Below are 19265 nucleotides of genomic sequence, written 5' to 3'. Positions count from 1 at the left end.
GCCTCAGATAGTGAATACAATATAAGCACCATGGTTTTCTTTACTAAAAATAAATAAAAATTTCCCATAATACAATTATCACAAAACTACCTAAGTGAATTCCGTAAAGAAAAATAAATTATTTGCAGATTGTGCTACAAAATACCGCACAATACAAAGCAGTATTCTGTGTCACGGAGTTAGGCTGAGTCCAGACGAGTGTATTGTACGGATAACACACTGACGAATGTAATCCAAAAAGGCTTTTTCACACGGATTGAGTTAAAAAAAATTAAAATAAAAATCTCTTAGCATGCACTAATCTCTTCCATTTTTTCAAGTGAGACTCGCACATGCAAGTCTATGGGTGTGCAAAAAAAAAACAATTTGGATCCAATAGGGAACATTCATATTGCATCAGTTTTAGAAGACTACATTGCAATTATTAACATAGGAAACTGTGTTTGGTCTTGAACATTCATTTAAACACCTTCCCGATGCAGCCAATTTCCGTTTTTTTTGTTGTTTTATTTTTCCTCCCTTTAGGACCCCCCAAAAACGCTGTAACAATTGATTTTTATTTTTTTCTGTTTACAATGTTTACCAATATGGTCAATAATTTTTATATTTTGATACTACACGTGTATTTTTTCAGATTAACATTTAATGGGGGGAAAAGGAGAGTAATTTGAGATATATATTATATATATATATAAAATTAAAAAAAAATTAAACTTTTAACTGTATTTATTAATTAGTCCCCTTAGGGGACTTGAAGCTGCAATCATTGGATTGCTTGAATTATATGCAGCAATACCACAGTACCGTATATTCCGGCGTATAAGACGACTTTTGAAGACTGAAAAATCTTCTGTCTAGTCTGGGGTCGTCTTATACGCCGGTAATGCTTTTAAACTTTCAGAAATTGACATGGGGGGATACTCTGGGGGTGTTAATAAGCTGCCGTGGCCGTATCCCTGCCATGTCGGAGTTAATATAAGGTGGAGGGAGTTAAAATACGGCGGCGGTAGGTCCAGACAGTCAGCGCTTCTGTGCTGAAACTGACACATCGCTGCGTATTCCCAGCTCCGGACACAGCGCAGGGCTTCTGTGCCGACAGCTTTCACTTGTCACAGAAGCGCTGCGCTGTGTCCGGAGCAGGGAAGTTCGCATCGCTTCTGTGACAATATATGAAAAGCCGGCAATTCAGCAGCGGCATAAGCCGGCACCCGACAATTTAGAATAGAAAGAATAGAGCATCACACATAGATTAGATAGATAGAAACATGTCAGTCACATATATATGAAGTACAGTGACAGTATTGCTTACTGTACTTGTCATTTAGTGTAAAGGATTTATTAAAACAAATATTAGTGTTTTCATGCACCGTCTCTTTAAAAAAGCCGGCCGGCAATTCAGCATCTGTACCCGACAATTTATAACAGACAGAATAGAGCTTCACACATAGATTAGATAGATAGAAACATGTCAGTCACATATATACGAAGTACAGTGACAGTGTTGCTTACTGTACTTGTCATTTAGTGTAAAGGATTTATTAAAAAAAATAATAGTGTTTTCATGCACCGTCTCTTTAAGAAAGCCGGCCGGCAATTCAGCATCTGTACCCGACAATTTATAACAGACAGAATAGAGCTTCACACATAGATTAGATAGATAGAAACATGTCAGTCACATATATATGAAGTACAGTGATAGTGTTGGTTACTGTACTTGTCATTTAGTATTAAAATAAAGGATTTATTATTAAAAAAATTGGCGTGGGGTTCCCCTTAATTTTAGGCTCTAGCGGAGGTTAAGCAGACAGCTGGGGCAGATGTTTGAAGCCTGGGAAGGGGGTAATACCCACGGAGCTTCCCAGGCTACTAATATCAGCCCCCAGCTGAATACCTAGTCTTTACTAGCTATTAAAATGGGGGACCCCCCAAAAAAAATGACGTGGGGTCCCCCCTAATTTAATAGCTAGCAAAGGCTAGGCAGACAGCTGGGGGCTGATATTAATAGCCCAGGAAGGGAGCCATGAATATTGGCCCCCTCCCAGGCTAGAAACACCAGCCGTCAGCCGCCCCAGAAATGGCGCATCCATAGGATGCGCCAATTCTGGCACTTAGCCTCGCTCTTCCACGCTGCCCTGGTGCGGTGGCAGGGGGTAATAGGGTTGGGGTTGATGTCAGCTTATAATGCCAGCTGACATCAAGCCCAGGTTAGTAATGGAGAGGCGTCTATAAGACACCCCCATTACTAACCCCATAGTCAAAGTTAAAAAAAACACAAACACCCAGAATAAAGTCCTTTAATTGAAATAAAGACACAATTCTTTATTGTTCTAAATTAAACCATACTTACCATCACGCCCATTCCATCTGAAGCCAACGATCTCCTGCAATAAAAGAAAAATAATAAAGCAACATCATCCTTACCTCTCCATGGTTCCCAGGACCGGTCCAGCTCTGCTACATCGAGATGACAGGCTGGACCGCAGCAGAAAGCTGCCATCCAGCCTCTCATCCCGCAGACACTGAGAAGCGCAGGCATGCTTGCGCTCCTCAGTGTCTCGCTGTGACGGCATCCAGATGAGCCGACAATGAACTCAGCTCACCTCCTGGACGTCCGTCACTGACAGCGTGGGAAACTTCTACTGCGCATGCGGGGAGCAGGAGAATTTTCCCACGCTGTCAGTGACGTGCATGAGGTGAGCCGAGTTCATTGGACATGATCTCGGCTCATCTGGATGCCGTCACAGTCAGACACTGAGGAGCACAAGCATGCCTGCGCTTCTCAGTGTCTGCCGCATGGCAAGCTGAACGGCAGCGTTCTGCTGCGGTCCAGCCTGTCATCTCGATGTAGCAGAGCTGGACCGGTCCTGGGAACCATGGAAAGGTAAGGATGAGGTTGCTTTATTATTTTACTTTTATTGCAGGAGATCGTTGGCTTCAGCTGGAATGGGCGTGATGGTAAGTATGGTTTAATTTAGAACATTAAAAAATTGTGTCTTTATTTCAATTAAAGGACTTTATTCTGGGTGTTGTGTTTTTTTTAATTACTTTACTAGAAATTCATGGCGGTCATGTCTAATATTGGCGTGACCCCATGAATTTCGGGCTTAGGGCCAGCTGATAATGCCAAGCTGGCCCTAACCCCTTTATTACCCAGTGAGCCACCGCACCAGGGCCCTGGATGAGTTGGGTACAGCGCCAGAAGATGGCGCTTCTATGAACGCGCCATTTTCCGGGGTGGCTGCGGACTGCAATTTGCAGCGGGGGGGGCCCAGAAAGCTTGGGTCTCCCTGCGCTGCAGATTCCAGCCCCCAGCTGCCTAGTTGTACCTGGCTGGACACAAAAATAGGGCGAAGCCCCACGTCTTTTTTTTTTAATTATTTCATGAAATAATTAAAAAAAAAAGGGCTTCCCTATATTGTTGTGTCCGGCCAGGTACAAATAGGCAGCTGGTGGTTGGGGGCAGCCCGTTCCTGCCTGCTGTACCTGGCTGGACACAAAAATATGGCGAAGCCCACGTCAACATTTTTGGGAAAAATTAATTACAAAATTAATAATAATTTAGGGACTGCATCTTTATTAACCCCTCAATTGTCATTTAGTGTTAAAATAAAGGATTTTTTAAAAAGAAAATTGGCGTGGGATCCACCATCATTATAGTCTCTAGCGGAGGTTAAGCAGACGGCTGGGGCAGATGTTTGAAGTCTGGGAAGGGGGTAATACCCACGGAGCTTCCCAGGCTACTAATATCAGCCCCCAGCTGAATACCTAGCCTTTACTAGCTATTAGAATGGGGGACCCCCCCAAAAAATGACGTGGGGTCCCCCCTATTTTAATATGTTTATGAGTGACAGTTTTCCTGCTATATACCTGCATGTCATAAGAATTTAAATTAAAAAAGGACCATGTTAAATTCAAATCTGTTTTTTTTTAATTTTTACCGGTGTTTGGTATGCGTTGGAAAAGGGGTAGTCTTATACGGTGAATATATCCTAAACTCTATATTTTAACAGGAAAGTAGGGGGGTCGTCTTATACACCAGGTCGTCTTATACGCCGGAATATACGGTATTTCTGCATATAGTAAAAATCACGGTCTCCTTTGAAATTCGGCCACAGGCAGGGGCTCCGTAATGATACATGATGATAATGAGGTCTACAGACCCCCCAGCTGTCATAACAACCCATTGGTGACCTGCGATCACGTCACAGGCGCACCGATGGGCCCATAGAATGTCGCACCCCCACAACAGTGCACTGTTAATTCCACTGTCAGTGATTGACAACAGCATTTAACAGGTTAACAAACGCGGTTACCTGCCGAATATGAGACGAGCTCTCCATGTAAGCCTGCTCCATACACCCGCTATCGACTTGCTCCGTACATGTAATGTGGATATCAATAAGTGTTTACAGGGGTATTCCCATCTCCAAAATCCTATTCCAATGTGTAGTAGGTGTAATAATAATAAATAATAATAATAAAAAATAATAATAGCAAATACCACCAATTAGAAATGTAGTATAGTTTTTCTGATTCACTGTCTCTTTCCTCATGTGCAGGCATTGCAGGACCTTAGGTATCCATGGTTACGACCACTAGCAACTAGCTAACTCACTATATCAGTGGCAACCATGGATACCTAAGGCATAACTCCCAACTTTTGAAGAGGAGAAAGAGACAGGCAAATTTTGGCCACTCCCCTGGCCACACCTCAATCCACACCCATTTACCATTTCTTTCTCCCCTGGCAAGAGTTGTCGTCAGAGAGGCATTCAGCAGACGGCCCTCAGACCCAATCCTAGCATGCATGGCCCCCCTCAGACCCAATCCTGGCATGCATGGCCCCCCTCAGACCCAATCCTGGCATGCATGGCCCCCCTCAGACCCAATCCTGGCATGCATGGCCCACCTCAGACCCAATCCTGGCATGCATGGCCCCCCTCAGACCCAATCCTGGCATGCATGGCCCCCCTCAGACCCAATCCTGGCATGCATGGCCCCCCTCAGACCCAATCCTGGCATGCATGGCCCCCCTCAGACCCAATCCTGGCATGCATGGCCCCCCTCAGACCCAATCCTGGCATGCATGGCCCACCTCAGACCCAATCCTGGCATGCATGGCCCACCTCAGACCCAATCCTGGCATGCATGGCCCACCTCAGACCCAATCCTGGCATGCATGGCCCACCTCAGACCCAATCCTGGCATGCATGGCCCCCTCAGACCCAATCCTGGCATGCATGGCCCCCTCAGACCCAATCCTGATATGCATGCCCCCTTCATCCCCAATCCTGGTATGAATGGCCCCCTCATCCCCAATCCTGATGTGCATGGCTCCACTTATCCTGGTATACATGGCCCCCCATCACTACACACATGGAAAAAATAAAAACACTTCTACTTACCTTCCTTCCTCCCCTCTGCTCCAGCGCTGCATCCTGTCTGTCAGTAGCTAATCTCAGCATCTGAGCAGAGCAGAGCATGACATCATTGCCATGCACTCTCAGATGCCGAAGTGTGCTGCGGGGATATTCACTCCTCTCCACGCCGGGACTATGGGCATGGAGTGAATAGTCATTCTCCTTAATAGCGCGCACTACTGTCAGCACGTCCACAGCTCCTGCTGCTGCTCCGCAATTCTCTGTGCCCGCTACTAAAGAGAATGAATATTCACTCCTCTCCACACCCATGGGAGTGGAGAAGAGTGAATATTCATTCTAATAGTGGGCACACAAGATCGCAGAGCCGCAGCAGGAAGCCGGCGGCTGCGATTGACAGTGTGCGCTACTAAGGAGAATGAATATGCACTCCTCTCCACTCCCATGGGCGTGGAGAAGAATGACTATTCATTTTCTTTAGCAGCGGGCACACGTGGTAGCTGCAGCTGCCGGCTACTACCTGTGCCCGCTGCTCCACCGCTGCAACCACCCCCTCCCCTCACCCTCCACAGTCGGGAAAACAGCTGAGCCGTGACGGGACGTGGGACTGAGCCTTCAAAGCGGGACAGTCCTGCCGAAAACGGAAGCTATGCCTAAGGTCCTGCAATGCCTGCACATGAGAAAAGAGATATAGCAAATCAGAAAAACTATACTACATTTCTAATTGGAGGCATTTGCTAATATTAATAATATTATTATTATTATTATTATTATTATTATTATTATTATTAAACCTACTACATATTGGGATAGGATCTTGGATATGGGAATACCCCGTTAAATATTGATGTGTAAATATGGATGTGATATGAATGGCACATGGATGGAATACTGAATTTTTTTAAATACAAAATGGATGATTTTTCACGAGTTCCTCTCAACCCGGCATTAAATTGTGCGTCACAAAATGTAAATTAGGGTCACCAAATATGAATATTTAGCTGTGAATGCAGTGCTGCGACACAAAACTGTATAGTAATGCATTCAACACACGATTACAGAACTTGGTGTGGGTGTATTGCCTCAAAAGAATATCCTGTGTCACAGAAGAAAAGGTCAAACAGCTCAATCATTCCTTGAATCAAAGTAAAGATCTCAGGCATGTGTTTACCCTGCTGCACCCAATGAAATCCCGTACCTCTGCTTGTGTACAAGACTACATGTCAGCTTTAGGGCTGTGTTCACATGTACCAGAATTCTGGTGGATTTTCTGATTGGATTTTCAGAAGGCAAATCCGCAGCAGAATACATTGGCAGCAAAGTGGATGATTTTTGAAGATATTTTATCCACAAATAATTTTCATGCAGAAATTGACATGTTGCAGGTTTAAGGCTACGTTCCCACAATGAGCTTTTGGTGAGTTTTTGATGCTGAAAATTTTCTGCACCCATTAAGTAAAATAGGTTAAATTTCGCAGCATAAAAAAAAAGTCATCATGGGAACGTAGTCTAAGGCTGCTTTCAACATTTGCGGCTGCATTGCAGGCTTTTTTGCTGCAATCACAATGGAACCGCAATATTTTTGCTGTTCGTTTGCGATTGCAGCAAAAAATGAAATGCAGCACAGCTACAATGTGTGAACGCTGCCTAAAAATTGCAACTGCAGGGCAATTTATGTTGTAGATTGAGAGTTACATTGGTTGGTCGGAGACTTTCCCTATAGAGTTTAACTGGGAAGTCAGAACCCGAAACAAGTTTGTAGATTTCCCTTTTGCAAAATCTCCAAGTCCAAAGGAAAAAAAAAAAACTCTGGTCACCTACTCTGGCAATGCTCCTCTAAAATCCCCACTTTCCTCTGTATACCTGGCATTCAGCAATGATTTCATGCTATATGACCACTGCAGCCAATCATAGGCTGCAGCAGTCATATGTATAGATGATGGTTGTACAGAGGGGACAAAGCTGGCATTAATACTGCTTGCTGCTTCTTCACTTCGTCACTCCTGATGGAGACTGCTTGGTGGGTCTCTCATTTGACACAAAGAGTGGGAAGTACCTATCACCTAAACCCGGGGAAAAGGGAGGAATCTCAGTCAAAATAGTTATTTGCAGAGTGTGGGGCAGATAGAGGACTTTTTTAGATGGATGTATGCTGTAGAAAACTAAAAAGGTAATGTGTCACCAGACAGACCCTTATAAGTAAAATCATCTACACACTATATACATACATACATACATATACACACACACACACACACACACACACCACCCTTGAAATTGTTCCAGAAAATTAAATATTTCTCCCAGAAAATTATTGCAATTACACATGTTTTGTTATACACAATGTTATTTCCCTTGTGTGTATTGGAGCAACGCAAAAAAAAATGAGATTTGGACATAATTCACCCAAAATAGTCTGGACAAAATTGTTGGCACCTCTCCAAAATTGTGGATAAACAACTTTGCTTCAAGCATGTGATGCTCGTTCACACTCACCTGTGGCTGTTAGAACCCTCCTGTTAGTTTTTGCTATCTTGTGTTTTGCGGTCACGTGACCAGCTGCCTATATATTCCAGCTCTGCCCTTCTGGCTTTGCTGGACTTCAGTGATTTTTGCCTGTCTCTCTAGCCAGGTGCTTCGGTGGCTATCTCTGTGTAGTTCGCTTGGTCCTCTGGGACCTCTAGTACTTTTTGTCTGTTTGTCTTTTGCTCTGCAACAACTTCTGTTAGGAGGTGTCCCATTTTTGTCCCAGTCCTTAGTTCTTTTAGGGACCCCTCCCTTTATTATATAGGTCTCCGTTCAGACTAGCCGAGGACGAAGGCAGGTCAGTTCACAAGGAACAGGCTGCCCGCTACATTGTGGGGATTCAGCTTAGTCTTACTGTAGGGACACAGCCTTCCCCTTTCTTTCCTTAGTTTATGTTGCAGATCATAACTAAGTCCAGCCCAAAAAAACTAAAAAGGAAAGAAATTCGGGGATCAGTATGGTTTCCGTCCAGGATTTGGCTCAACGCCTGCAGGGATTGTCTCTGGAGGTGGCCGAGCTTCAGTAACACGTGAGTAGCTGTCCTGGAGCGCATTTTGTCGAACCAAAGGTAGGACTGCCTGATGTTTTTTATGGTAAACAGCAAGATTTTTTTTCCTTTAAAAATGCTTGTTTGTTATATTTTCGCGCTGGAGACCAAGGTCCTCTGGGAATGAATCACAGCGCATTGGTTTTATTATGTCACTTTTGCGCAATGAACCACAGGGGTGGGCCTTTTCTCTCCAACCTAATGATCCGTGTTTAAGTTCTGTTGAAGAATTTTTTTATGCTATGGGGCTATTATATGACGATCCTGATCGAATCTCATCTGCTGAATCAGAAATTAGACGTTTGAATCAGGGTTCAGATGATGTTGAAATTTATTGCACACACTTCAGGAGATGGGTCTCAGAAGTTAAATGGAATGATTCGGCGTTAAAATGTTTATTTCTTGCTGGGCTGAGTGAAAAGGTTAAGGATTTGCTAATTGCATTCCCTGCACCCGAGACTCTGCAGGAAGCTATGCAGTTAGCTGTTCGTGTGGACAGGAGAATAAGGTCCAGGGACAATGATGTAAAAACTCCTGTAACTTCAGGTCCTAGTTTCCAGAAAATCTGCTCTGACAGCGGAGAACCAATGGAGGTTGGGGCGATGTCACTCCGCTCTCAAGAAAGAGATCGGAGATTCGCCGAAGGTTTGTGTCTTTATTGTGGTAAAGCTGATCATTTGATTAAGTACTGTGAGCGTCGTTTAAGTAAAGAAAAAAAAAAGGTCAGTTACGCCCGTATAGCTTGTTTACTCTCTGCAGGAGTGTTCCTTTCTGGGAGTACTGCTCTGCAGGGAGATTTGATTGAATTTCAGGTATTTGTGGATTGTGGTTCAACACTTAATGTGATTGATAAAGGGTTTTTGGAAAACCTTAAATTGAAATCCAAACCTTTGCCATCTCCTATTTCTGTGGTTGTAATTGATAACACTCCTTTGAAATGTATAACTCACAAGACTGCTGCATTTCCTCTCACTAACAATGGTGTTCACCAAGAAATTTTGGACTTGGTTGTTTTGGATAATTTGCCCTCTCCAGTTGTTCTATTATTGCCTTGGTTAAAACTGCACAATCCTTTGCTGGACTGGTCTACTAATGTGATTAAGTCTTGGAGTCCAAAGTGCTATGATAAATGTTGTAATGGTCGCATTGCGGCTGTGGAAAAAGGGGAATTACCTGTACCTATTCAAGATTTTTGGAGGGTTTTTTCGGAGGAGGAGTCGCAAGTTTTACCTCCTCATAGGGATTACGATTGCGCTATTGAGTTTGTTCCGGGTGCTACTCTTCCCAAAAGTCGCTTGTTTAATCTGACTATCCCTGAAAGAAAGGCCTTGGAGGAGTACATAGAGACTAGCCTGGCTGCTGGTCACATTAGACCTTCTAAGTCGCCTGTGGCAGTCGGATTCTTCTTTGTTAAAAAAAAAGGACGGCGGTTTACGTCTGGATTTTTGTGAAATTAATAAGATTACCGTACGTAATTCCTACCCATTGCCGTTAATTCCTGACTTGTTTAACCAGTTAGTGAGAGCCAAGTGGTTCTCAAAAATTGATCTCCGAGGGGCATACAATTTGTTACGTGTGAAGGAGGGTGATGAATGGAAAACAGCTTTTAACACTCCGGTAGGTCATTTTGAGAATCTGGTGATGCCCTTCGGTCTTACCAATGCACCTGCATTTTTTCAGAAACTTATTAATGACATCCTGAGACCTTTGATTGGTAAGAATGTGGTTGTGTATTTGGATGACATTTTGATTTATTCACCAGATCTAGAGTCCCATTGGCAGAGTGTACGTGAAGTTTTGCAGTTATTGAGTGATAATTCACTCTTTGCTAAGCTGGAGAAATGTGAGTTCGCTGTGCAGAAAATTAGTTTTTTGGGCTACATTGTCTCCAGCGAGGGCTTTGAGATGGATCCGGTGAAGGTTCAGGCGGTGCAAGAATGGCCTAGGCCTGTTGGTTTGAAATCTATACAGAGATTTTTGGGTTTTGCCAATTATTACAGGAAATTCATTAAGAATTTTTCTATAATTGTTAAGCCTCTAACCGATCTCACCAGGAAAGGTGCGAATACGGCCCAGTGGACTACTGAGGCCATTGAAGCGTTTAAGTATCTCAAAGAGAGGTTCAGTTCCGCTCCTATCTTTATGCAGCCTGATGAGACCAAGCCTTTTTTGGTCGACGCTTCATCAGTGGGGGGTCGGAGCAGTTTTGTCTCAAGAGAACGAGGGTGGAGTACATCCTTGTGCCTTCTTTTCGAAAAAAATTTCGGAAACCGAACTGAATTATGATGTTGGAAATCGGGAGTTGCTGGCTATTAAACTTGCGTTTGAACACTGGCGTCATTTTTTGGAAGGCGCTAGATTTCCTATTCAGGTTTTCACAGATCATAAGAATTTGATCTATCTGGATGCTGCCAAGCGCTTGAATGCCCGTCAAGCTAGGTGGGCACCTTTTTTTTCTCGGTTTCATTTTTCTGTAACCTACAGTGCTGGCCAAAAGTATTGGCACCCCTGCAATTCTGTCAGATAATACTCCGTTTCTTCCTGAAAATGATTGCAATCACAAATTCTTTGGTATTATTCTCTTCGTTTAATTTGCTTGCAAGGAAAAAACACAAAAGAGAATGAAGCAAAAATCAAATCATTGATCATTTCACACAAAACTCCAAAAAAGGGCCGGACAAAAGTATTGGCACCCTCAGCCTAATACTTGGTTGCACAACCTTTAGCCAAAATAACTGCGAACAACCGCTTCCGGTAACCATCAATGAGTTTCTTACAATGCTCTGCTGGAATTGTAGACCATTCTTCTTTGGCAAACTGCTCCAGGTCCCTGATATTTGAAAGGTGCCTTCTCCAAACTGCCATTTTGAGATCTCTCCACAGGTGTTCTATGGGATTCAGGTCTGGACTCATTGCTGGCCACCTTAGAAGTCTCCAGTGCTTTCTCTAAAACCATTTTATAGTGCTTTTGGAAGTGTGCTTTGGGTCATTGTCCTGCTGGAAGACCAATGACCTCTGAGGGAGACCCAGCTTTCTCACACTGGGCCCTACATTATGCTGCAAAATTTGTTGGTAGTCTTCAGACTTCATAATGCCATGCACACGGTCAAGCAGTCCAGTGCCAGAGGCAGCAAAGCAACCCCAAAACATCAGGGAACCTCTGCCATGTTTGACTGTAGGGACCGTGTTCTTTTCTTTGAATGCCTCTTTTTTTTTTCCTGTACACTCTAGGTTGATGCTTTTTCCCAAAAAGCTCTACTTTTGTCTCATCTGACCAGAGAACATTCTTCCAAAACGTTTTAGGCTTTCTCAGGTAAGTTTTGGCAAACTCCAGCCTGGCTTTTTTAGGTCTCGGGATAAGAAGTGGGGTCTTCCTGGGTATCCTACCATACAGTCCCTTTTCATTCAGACGCCGACGGATAGTACGGATTGACACTGTTGTACCCTCAGATTGCAGGGAAGCTTGAACTTGTTTGGATGTTAGTCGAGGTTCTTTATCCACCATCTGCACAATCTTGCGTTGAAATCTCTCGCCAATTTTTCTTTTCCGTCCACATCTAGGGAGGTTAGCCACAGTGCCATGGGCTTTAAACTTCTTGATGACACTGCGCACAGAAGACACAGGAACATTCAGGTCTTTGGAGATGGACTTGTAGCCTTGAGATTGCTCATGCTTCCTCACAATTTGGTTTCTCAAGTCCTCAGACAGTTCTTTGGTCTTCTTTCTTTTCTCCATGCTCAATGTGGTACACACAAGGACACAGGACAGAGGTTGAGTCAACTTTAATCCATGTCAACTGGCTGCAAGTGTGATTTAGTTATTGCCAACACCTGTTAGGTGCCACAGGTAAGTTACAGGTGCTGTTAATTACACGAATTAGAGAAGCATCACATGATTTTTCAAAGGGTGCCAATACTTTTGTCCACCCCCTTTTTTTTGGTTTGGTGTGGAATTCTATCCAATTTGGCTTTAGGACAATTCTTTTTGTGTTTTTTTTCACGGAAGACAAATTAAATGAAGAGAATAATACCAAAGAATGTGATTGCAATCATTTTCAGGAAGAAACTGAGTATTATCTGACAGAATTGCAGGGGTGCCAATACTTTTGGCCAGCACTGTATATCCCTGGTACTAAGAATGTTAAAGCCGATGCTTTATCTCGCAGCTTCTCTCCTACGGTCGGTGCCGAGGAGGAGGAGAGCATTTTGCAGAAAGGAGTTGTGGTAGCAGCATTGGACTCTGATTTGGAGAATGGGATTCTGAATGATCAAGATGATGCTCCATCTAACACTCCCCATGGGAGGTTGTTCGTGCCTAGAGCCTTTAGGAGAGATTTGTTTGTGGAGTGTCTTGAGTCTCGGTTGGCAGGTCATCCAGGAGTTTCGGAGACAAAGAGACTTATCAGTCGCAGTTTTTGGTGGCCTGGATGGCAGAAGGAGATCATCAAGTGGGTGCGTCAGTGTACTGTGTGTGCTAGGTCAAAGGCTTCACATACTCCTGCTGCGGGGTTGCCTTGCCCTCTGGAGGTTCCTAGTGCGCCTTGGACGCATCTCACAATGGATTTTATTACGGATCTTCCGGTGTCTGAGGGTTTTACTGTCATCTGGGTGGTTGTGGACCGTATTAGTAAGATGTGTCATTTGGTTCCATTCATTAAGTTGCCCTGCGCCAAGACACTCACTAAGGCGTTTGTTAAGGAGATTGTCAAGCTTCATGGCGTTCCCACGGATATTGTTTCTGATAGAGGACCTCAGTTTGTGGCTCGCTTTTGGCGTGCTTTTTGTGACAGGTTGGGAGTCCATTTGTCATTTTCGTCTGGGTATCATCCTGAGTCTAATGGACAGACTGAAAGAACCAGGATGTTGAACAGTTTTTGCGTTGTTTTGTGGCGGACAATCAAGAGGTGTGGTCTGAGTTTCTGCCTCTCGCAGAATTTGCTCTTAACAATCATACATCCTCCTCTGCTGGGTGTTCTCCTTTTTTTTGTTGTACTGGGAGACATCCGTCTTTTGGTTCGTTCTCCAAATTGGGGTCGGCGGTGCCGGAGGAGGAGAATTTTTCCGGTGATTTGGAGAGAGTTTGGACTAATGTACTTTGTAACCTGCAAGAGGCTAACAAGAAGTCCAAGAAGTATTTTGACAGGAAACGTAAAGAGGTTTTGTTTACTGTGGGTGACATGGTTTGGTTGTCCTCGAAGGATTCCCTCTAAAAAACTGGGTCCTAAGTTTGTGGGTCCATTTAAAGTGCTTCAGGTTGTTAACCCATCTGCTGTCAGGTTGGATGTCCCTACTTCCTGGAAGATTAATCCTGTGTTTCATGTTTCCTTGTTGAAAAAGGCGGACGTTTCTAATAGGGACGCCACTGTCACAGTTCCTCCTGTGGTGGAAAACGGTGAATATATTTCTCGTATTTTGAATTCAAGATGGCATAGAGGGAAATTACAGTATATTGTCTCCTGGAAGGGTTTCGGTCCCAAAGACAACTCCTGGGTAAGGACGGATGATGTCTCTGCTCCTAGGCTTATTAAAGCTTTCCACAGGAGGTTTCCTGATAGGCCTGGGCCTGGAGGATCCTCATAGAAGAGGGGGTACTGTTAGAACCCTCCTGTTAGTTTTTGCTATCTTGTGTTTTGCGGTCACGTGACCAGCTGCCTATATATTCCAGCTCCGCCCTTCTGGCTTTGCTGGACTTCAGTGATTTTTGCCTGTCTCTCTAGCCAGGTGCCTATCTCTGTCTAGTTCGCTTGGTCCTTTGGGACCTCTAGTACTTTTTGTCTGTTTGTCTTTTGCTCTGCAACAACTTCTGTTAGGAGGTGTCCCATTTTTGTCCCAGTCCTTAGTTCTTTTAGGGACCACTCCCTTTATTCTATAGGTCTCCGTTCAGACTAGCCGAGGACGAAGGCGGGTCTGTTCACAAGGAACAGGCTGCCCGCTACATAGTGGGGATTCAGCTTAGTCTTACTGTAGGGACAGCCTTCCCCTTTCTTTCCTTAGCTTATGTTGCAGATCATAACAGTGGCAAGTAACAGGTGTGGGCAATAAGAAAATCACACCTGAAACCAGATAAGAAGGGGAGAAGTTGTCTCTATCTTTGCATTGTATGTCTGTGAGTGCCACACTAAACATGGAGAACAGAGAGAGGAGAAGAGAACTGTGTGGACTTTAGAACCAAAATTGTTAAAATATCAATAATCTCAAGGTTACAAGTCCTTCTCCAGAGATCTTGATGTTCCTTTGTCCACGGTGCACAACATAATCAAGAAGTTTACAACTCATGGTACTGTAGCTAATCTCCCTGGACGTGGACATCAGAGAAAAAGTGAAGGAAGGTTGCAAGGCCGGAAATCAAACACTATAGCAGGAGACCAAGGAGGACCTCACTGCTGAAACCGAGACCTAAAAATGCTAGACTGCAGTTTGCTAAAATGTATGTGAGTAAGCAAAAATCTTTTTGGGCTGTGGAGTGTTATCGGGAAGGGCTGTATTGGTTTTTTTCAATGGAAAAAAAAAATAATATTTGGAAGATGACAACTTTATTATATTCTATGTATAACAATAATATATAATGATACCATGTAACATCGAATATCTCTTTGTTCTACTGATCTTTCTTGGTAAAAACATTGCGTAATTTTCTTAATTGCAATGAGGCCTACAAAGAGAACAAAGTACCTACAGTCAAATATGGTGGAGGTTCAAAGATATTTTGGGGTTGTTTTGCTGCCTCTGGCACTGGGGGTTTTGACTGTGTGTAAGGCATCATGAGATATGAAGATTACTAAAGGATGTCAGAAAGTTTGGTTTGCATCCTAGGTCATCGGTCTTCCAGCAGGACAATGACCCCAAACATACTTCAAGAAGCACCCAGAGATGGATGGAAACAAAGCGCTATAGAGTTCTGAAGTGGTTGGCAATGAGTCCGGATCTAAATCCCATTGGACACTTGTGGAGAGATCTTAAAATTGCTGTTGGGAGAAGACGCCTTCAAATATGAGAGACCTGGAGAAGGTGTAATTTGAGAGGTGTAAGAATCTTGTTGATGGTTATAGGAAGTGATTGATTGCGGTTATTTATTCCAAAGGATGTGCAGCCAAATACTAAAGTTGAGGGTGCCAACAATTTTGTCCCATTTTTTTTTTTTTTTTTGTGAAATTATGTCCAATTTTCCTTTTTTTTCCCCTCAGTTTTTTTATGTTGTTCCAATACACACAAAGGTAATAAATGTGTATAACAAAACATGTCATTGCAATAACTTTATGGGAGAAGAATTTCATTTTCTGGAACAATTTCAAGGGTGCCAACACTTTCGGCCATGACTGTGTGACGCCTCTACTCAGAGAAGCCCGTGTTTTACCCTGGGTGTTGGGGGACTCTGTGTCGGGCCCTGTGATGGAGAGATGGGATGCAGCCGTGGCCCGGGCCCGACCCGTGCTCAGGGCCGTCACATTAGAAAGAGATGGTATGGGCTTGTCCGGGTTGAGTGGCTTATTTTAACGACTAAGCCACCTGTGGTGCCTGGTGAAGGGTCACCAGCGCTGCTGCAGTCCGCTGAGGCCCGGTGTCATGGCGGCTAAAGTTCTCACTGCTTCCCACAGGCGGAGCAAGGCCTCAGGGCAGGCAAACAGGAAAGAGAGGGGGGTGGTAGTGCGGGGAGTACGGGCACCGCGTCGCATGGTATGGCGCGCAATGAACAGTCCGGAGGCCATAGGGGTGAGCTTCCAAGGCTTTACTCACTTCGAGATGACAGCGGGAAGGCGACTCCCTGCTCCCCGCGGAGTCCTGCGGCCACCAGAGACGGGGGTCCAACTACCTCCGAGAAAGTCCAGTGTTCGGTAGTGACCCTACACCAGAGTGTTCCTGCACTACAAACTTCACCCTTTCCAGTCTGTGCGTGTGTAGATAGGCCGGGTCTCCCTCTGAGCTCCTCTCAGGACTAGGGCACGGGTGGCTATTCCTCTCCATCCGATGCCCGGTGGGATCCTCAGGGCCTAACCGGGCTTTCCCGTCCAGGACATGGAGTACAAGGTCGGGTGTCGGGGGCCGGTACCCCTCTTGCAGCCGGAATCCCTCTGAATATATCAGGTAGGCGAGGACAGGTGGCGTGCTCCGCTCCGTCTGCATCCTTCCCGGGACCCATTTGCTGGGGAGCCACACTCTAAAGCTCCCAGGGCCTTCTTGATCCTGGTCCTTGGCCGGGTTGAAACATTCCTTGTCTACAACCTACCTCTTGTCCCAAGGCCAGGGTACGAGGGCTGAGTCCCTTGCTGGTGCAGGCCCACACAGGACTGCACTCCCAGGCGGGAGTCACATTACATACTGTAGTTTTACAGCAACCAAGACCGACAACCAAAGACCAAGATCAAAGATGTTTTTTTTTTTATTAAATATGAAATTTAAAGGTGTAACTAACTTGTAAGTCCTCCACCCACACCCACTAACTGGTTCCTACCACTTTGTGTTCCCCAGTCTCCCTGTAACCAGGAGGGCAGCACCTAGTGCATACTAGCTCCCTCTGGTGGAGAAGTGTGGTGTTGGATGCAAAAGGTTAGGTCACAACTATCACACTGGCCTTACCTCGGAGGAGGAACACTACACTCCATTAAAGAAGTGCAGCATTCCTGTGGCGGTCAAACCCTCAGGGGCGCCACAACTGCATATATGAGAAATAGATCAGTAAATAAGGGGTAATGGAGGAAGGGGGGGGGGGGAGGAGCTTATCCTGGTGACATCTTCCCTTTAACCTCCTCCTGCCATGTCCATATCTTTACAGTGCAGTCTTTTTTAACCATCCCTTTGCTGTAACAGCCAGCATTAGAGAAACCCAGATCTCTGCCATCGGGACTCAATTATCAAAACTCTACAGCAAATCAATAGAAAAAATTAAAGTTGAGCAATGGTTGCCTTTGTTATTCATAGCCATCAATTTTTTTTGGGACACATTATACTTTATACTGTACACTTATTATCAATGTAGTACTTTGCTGGATTATGCATGTCATGCAGTGTCATGGAAGAAACACATTCAAAATGTTTTACAGGTTTACTTCTAATGCAGCTGTAATGTTGTTTTTCCGCAACGCTGCAAAAATGCATGGCTTTTGCCACAATCTTTCGAAATTGCATCAAAAACTGCAGTTTTCACAGATATTTCGAAAAACCGTTGCAAAAAAAGGAAAAAAATGCAACAGGGCCACATTGTGTGAACCCATCCTTATTATTTCTGGATGATTTATCGATTCCATGTTGTCAACGGAGCCTACCTTTCGGAAATGCCGTTCTTTCTCTATTTTAATTTGTTGCTCCATCTCATCATACAGACTCCTCACCTCTCGCCCGTGATCTATCTCTTTCCTGCAGTACACAAAATCACATGGATATCATGAGCTAAATGCAACAGCCACGTTAAGGTTCATCTTTTATCACAAGTTTATCATAGATATAATACACAGAATAATGGACAGTGTCATGCTTTTAATTGTCTAGGGTTAGGGACGAGTCAGACGGCCGTATAACTTGGACGAGGATCGTAACGCAATGCTTGAACTGGCCGGCGGCTCTCCCCACTGAAGCGTGACAGCTGCATAGAAATACAAGCTGCCACGCTCGGGTAGGGAGAGCCGATGGCCAGTCCGAGCATTGAGTTACGATCCTTTATGCGGCGGTCTGACTCTTCCCTTATAAGCATATTTTTATAAGCTTAGGCGACAGATAGAGGGAAGACCATGTAGGAGACTTGTCAGAACGTACAAGACTCTTGGTAGAGCAAGTCTTTTTGGGGAGATTTGTGTAGGTTAAAGGGGTATTCAAGCCTAAACCAGTTATGACCTTACCATTAAGTAGGTGATAGTTATCAGATTGGTAATGGTCCCACTGATAGCTGGAATAGAGGACTTCAGTCCGCTGTTCTCTCTCTCGATTCTCCACTGGCCACAAGACTGTAGACAGGAGGAGTTGTATGGTGCTGCATGACATCTACTAATCAGGGAAATGTAGAGAGTAGGGCTTGGTTATCATCCGGTATCTTCAATGTCGCAGGCTTGAATAGAGCAGGGCACCTGTATGACCAGCAGCCCCATTCAACTCCCCCGGGGAGTGGCATGGCGGTCAGGGCAGAACTGGTTGAGAACCCACATTGAACTAAAAGTTATTACAGATATAAGAAAGTTTGTGGTTACAGCTCCCTCCATCCAATATACACCTGTTGTTCAATCTGGTTCCTGGGCACTCCACTGTGCACGGAAAAGGCTTGTGAGCTATCCAGCAGCTTTGTTCAAAGTGATGAGAAAGGTTTTTCAATCTAGCAAAGTGAATTAAAAGCAAAAAAAATTCTTTATTGTGACTATTGAAATAATAGCATGGACATAAAAAAATATCTAAACGCGTTTGAGTCTAGCTAATAACGTTTATCAACGATCAAGAGTAGACTCAAAACGCGTTTAGATATTTTTCTATGTCCATGCTACCATTTAACAATCACAATAAAGAATTTTTTTTTGCTTTTTCATTCGCTTTGCTGGATTGAAATAACTTTTATCAAAGTGATGAGAAAGCTATCACCGATCCACTGGAATGCACCTTTTTAGAGATACTATGTTTTATCATTTTGCTATCAAATAAGTCTAAGAACTCATTAAACAAATGATATGGATGTATATGGAACAAGGGGTTCCATAGGTTAATCCTAAAAAGCCATTGAATTCACCCTACTAAGCACAGGGTAACCACCCTGTGAGGGACAACCCTATATTTTAATCATAAAATAAAAAAAGTCAGCTCACCCATCAGAAGATCCAAGGCACGGAAGCTTGTAGTGC

The 19265-nt window shown here is 44.2% G+C and overlaps 1 protein-coding gene across 3 annotated transcripts in view; it reads right to left on the bottom strand.

The window, feature by feature from the left end:
* The window catches only part of CRACR2B (calcium release activated channel regulator 2B), a 79167-nt gene that overhangs the window by 18076 nt on the left and 41826 nt on the right, over positions 1–19265 (bottom strand). For all 3 annotated transcript variants that reach the window (XM_073658682.1, XM_073658684.1, XM_073658683.1), the window contains one exon: positions 17712–17802. In XM_073658682.1, the coding sequence (XP_073514783.1) occupies positions 17712–17802 (91 nt within the window). The remainder of the gene's footprint in view (positions 1–17711; positions 17803–19265) is intronic.

This window comes from Phyllobates terribilis, unplaced genomic scaffold (genome assembly GCF_046119375.1).
Source record: "Phyllobates terribilis strain yellow unplaced genomic scaffold, ASM4611937v1 Scaffold_13__5_contigs__length_258822181, whole genome shotgun sequence".
NCBI classification, from domain to species: domain Eukaryota; kingdom Metazoa; phylum Chordata; class Amphibia; order Anura; family Dendrobatidae; genus Phyllobates; species Phyllobates terribilis.
This window is presented reverse-complemented; position numbering and strand designations above follow the sequence as displayed.